The following is a 2,978-nucleotide window of genomic DNA, read 5'->3' on the forward strand; positions in this document are numbered from 1 at the left end:
GAATAAAAACTATATAGTCATATATATATATATATATATATATATATACATTAAAAGGACATAAAACAACAAAATTACTAAAACTTTAACTAAAATTAAAAGGAAAAGGAAAACAAAAAAATAAAAAACGAATAAAAAAACAACAACTCAATTACTAAAGCTTTAACTACAACTGAAATGAAAACGGAAAAATAAAAACAAATTCAATATATATATATAAATATAAACTAATAAAAATGACCAAACACACAATAAAATGACTAAAACATTCACTAAAATAGTGGTCAAAAATAAAAACAAATTCAAAATATTACTGAAAACTATAAAAAAGTATATGATAATTCTTATATGACAAAACTTAAATAATTAAAAATATGTTTACGCATATGCTGCCCCTGCAGGACATCACAGGGAATTACAGTGACACTGAATCTGAATTTAGCTCTTAAAGCAAGAAACTATTCCAATGCAAAGAGTCAAATTAGAGATTCTACCAGATTTGCATGATCCAAAATATGCATTTATGTTTTAACTATAATATTGATTTGGCTCTTTATTATAAGAGAATGTGTGTTAAAAGCACTCACCAGTGGTACGTCCGGAGGCGTACAGGGACAGCACAGCCTGGATGGCCACATACATGGCAGGGACGTTGAAGGTCTCAAACATGATCTGCAAGAGCAAAGCAGGCGAGTGTCATGAAGCACTCTGACTCTGTCTCTGAGAAACCATCAGACTCTTCATCCGTACCTGAGTCATCTTCTCCCTGTTGGCCTTGGGGTTGAGAGGGGCCTCGGTGAGCAGGGTTGGGTGCTCCTCAGGGGCCACACGCAGCTCATTGTAGAAGGTGTGGTGCCAGATCTGAACAGCACAGATGACTGTGTTAATCACAATGCCAGATGCATGCTTTTAACTATAGAATTAGACTGTGAAAATCGCACTTTGTCCAATGCGAGATGCATGCATTTAACTATAGAATTACAATGCGAGATGCATGCATTTAACTATAGAATTAGACTGTGAAAATCGCACCTTGTCCAATGCGAGATGCATGCATTTAACTATAGAATTAGACTGTGAAAATCGCACCTTGTCCAATGCGAGATGCATGCATTTAACTATAGAATTAGACTGTGAAAATCGCACCTTGTCCAATGCGAGATGCATGCATTTAACTATAGAATTAGACTGTGAAAATCGCACCTTGTCCAATGCGAGATGCATGCATTTAACTATAGAATTAGACTGTGAAAATCGCACCTTCTCCAATGCGAGATGCATGCATTTAACTATAGAATTAGACTGTGAAAATCGCACCTTCTCCAATGCGAGATGCATGCATTTAACTATAGAATTACAATGCAAGATGCATGCATTTAACTATAAGATTAGACTGTGAAAATCGCACCTTCTCCATATCGTCCCAGTTTGTGATGATGCCGTGCTCAATGGGGTACTTCAGGGTCAAGATACCTCTCTTGCTCTGAGCCTCATCACCTACGTAGCTGTCCTTCTGACCCATACCCACCATCACACCCTGATGGAGAGAGAAGCGTGATTAGTGACCCTTCCAGGAGAGGATTTCCTCTCTAATGATTGTTCTGCAGATGTGTTCGCACCTGGTGACGGGGCCTGCCAACAATAGAGGGGAAGACAGCACGGGGAGCGTCATCTCCGGCAAATCCAGCCTTGACCAAGCCAGAGCCGTTGTCGCACACAAGGGCGGTAGTCTCGTCGTCGTCGCACATGGTTGGTTTTCTGGTTGGTCTGTGAAGGAAACATCACACCACGGTTAGAGACAGAGACGCAGAGAGCAAGAACCGGAAGTCCGGATAAACACGGTTTCTACACTGAGTTTACATCCTGAGGCCGAGCACATAAACCAGCTAGACTAGTCTTACAAGTTAGTCGTCTAATTGGTTTCTTTTCTCAAGTCAGGTGCATAAAAATTGGTCTAATTTGAATCCAAAAAGTAAGACAGATTAAGGATAACCGCTAATTGGAAAAAAATGTAAGTGATTTGCCAAGGCAACATTTTGTTTTGAAGTACCAAAATAACTAAAACTAAAATAAAAATTAATAAAAACTATATAGACATAAAAAAAAACGTAATAAAAATGACAAAAACACAATAATGAAAATGAAAATGGAAAACAAAAAAGAAAACTGAATTCAAATATAGAAAAACGAATAAAAATGACAAAAGCATCAAAATTACTAAAACTTAAAGTACATTTAAAATGAAAATTGAAAACAGAAATGCAAACAAATTAAAAATATTACAAAAGTTAATAAAAATTATGAGGAGTTAAACATATTGAAAAAATAATAAAAAAGACAAAATACAGCAAGATTACTAAAACTTTAGCTAAAATGAACATAAAAAAAAGAATAAAAAAATGTTACAAAAAAAAAAAAATTTAAATTACTAAAACTTTAACTGACACTAAATTGAAAACGGAAAGCATAAAAAGGAAATAAATATATATATATATATAAAAAATTACTTAAACTTTAACTGAAATAAAATGAAAACGGAAAACGGAAAACGCAAAAATAAATGACTAGTTCTTTATGCAACTGGATCCGGTTCCGCATTTACATTTATGCATTTAGCAGTTTAAATTTACATTATGCGTTTTATCCAAATCCAAATTTAATTACGTTTCTTACAAGTGCAAATCATTCTTGTCAGAAACTCACCTAAATAGTGTATTTATTCGGTATAAATCATCTGCAACTTACGTTTCACAGTAGAATAGTTAAGTAATAATAGACTAGAGTGATCAGCAACACGTGTTAGTTCTCCGCACTCTGCCCATGAAGGGTTAGTGAAATCATATCTCCTCGTGGCAGCTCAAGACTTCCAGCCGGATTCACTAAAGCCAAAGAAAGGCTAGAGTTTGACTGGAGGACAGACGCTCTATTTAGGGCTCGAGGAGTCCTCTGCTCGCAGCTGTCAGGCTTCATTCATGCTG

At 35.7% G+C, this 2,978-nt stretch overlaps 1 protein-coding gene across 1 annotated transcript in view; it reads right to left on the reverse strand.

Moving 5' to 3' along the window:
• The window catches only part of LOC107678759 (actin, alpha skeletal muscle), a 9,342-nt gene that overhangs the window by 2,847 nt on the left and 3,517 nt on the right, over nucleotides 1-2,978 (reverse strand). Inside the window, exons 2-5 of the mRNA XM_016474144.1 lie at nucleotides 1,620-1,767; nucleotides 1,409-1,537; nucleotides 751-861; nucleotides 588-672 (exon numbers count right to left, since the gene is read on the reverse strand). Of these exons, the coding sequence (XP_016329630.1) occupies nucleotides 588-672; nucleotides 751-861; nucleotides 1,409-1,537; nucleotides 1,620-1,748 (454 nt within the window). The 5' untranslated portion in view covers nucleotides 1,749-1,767. The remainder of the gene's footprint in view (nucleotides 1-587; nucleotides 673-750; nucleotides 862-1,408; nucleotides 1,538-1,619; nucleotides 1,768-2,978) is intronic.

The sequence above is a fragment of the Sinocyclocheilus anshuiensis genome, unplaced genomic scaffold (genome assembly GCF_001515605.1).
Source record: "Sinocyclocheilus anshuiensis isolate Anshui unplaced genomic scaffold, SAMN03320099.WGS_v1.1 scaffold208, whole genome shotgun sequence".
In the NCBI taxonomy this organism is placed as follows: Eukaryota; Metazoa; Chordata; class Actinopteri; order Cypriniformes; family Cyprinidae; genus Sinocyclocheilus; species Sinocyclocheilus anshuiensis.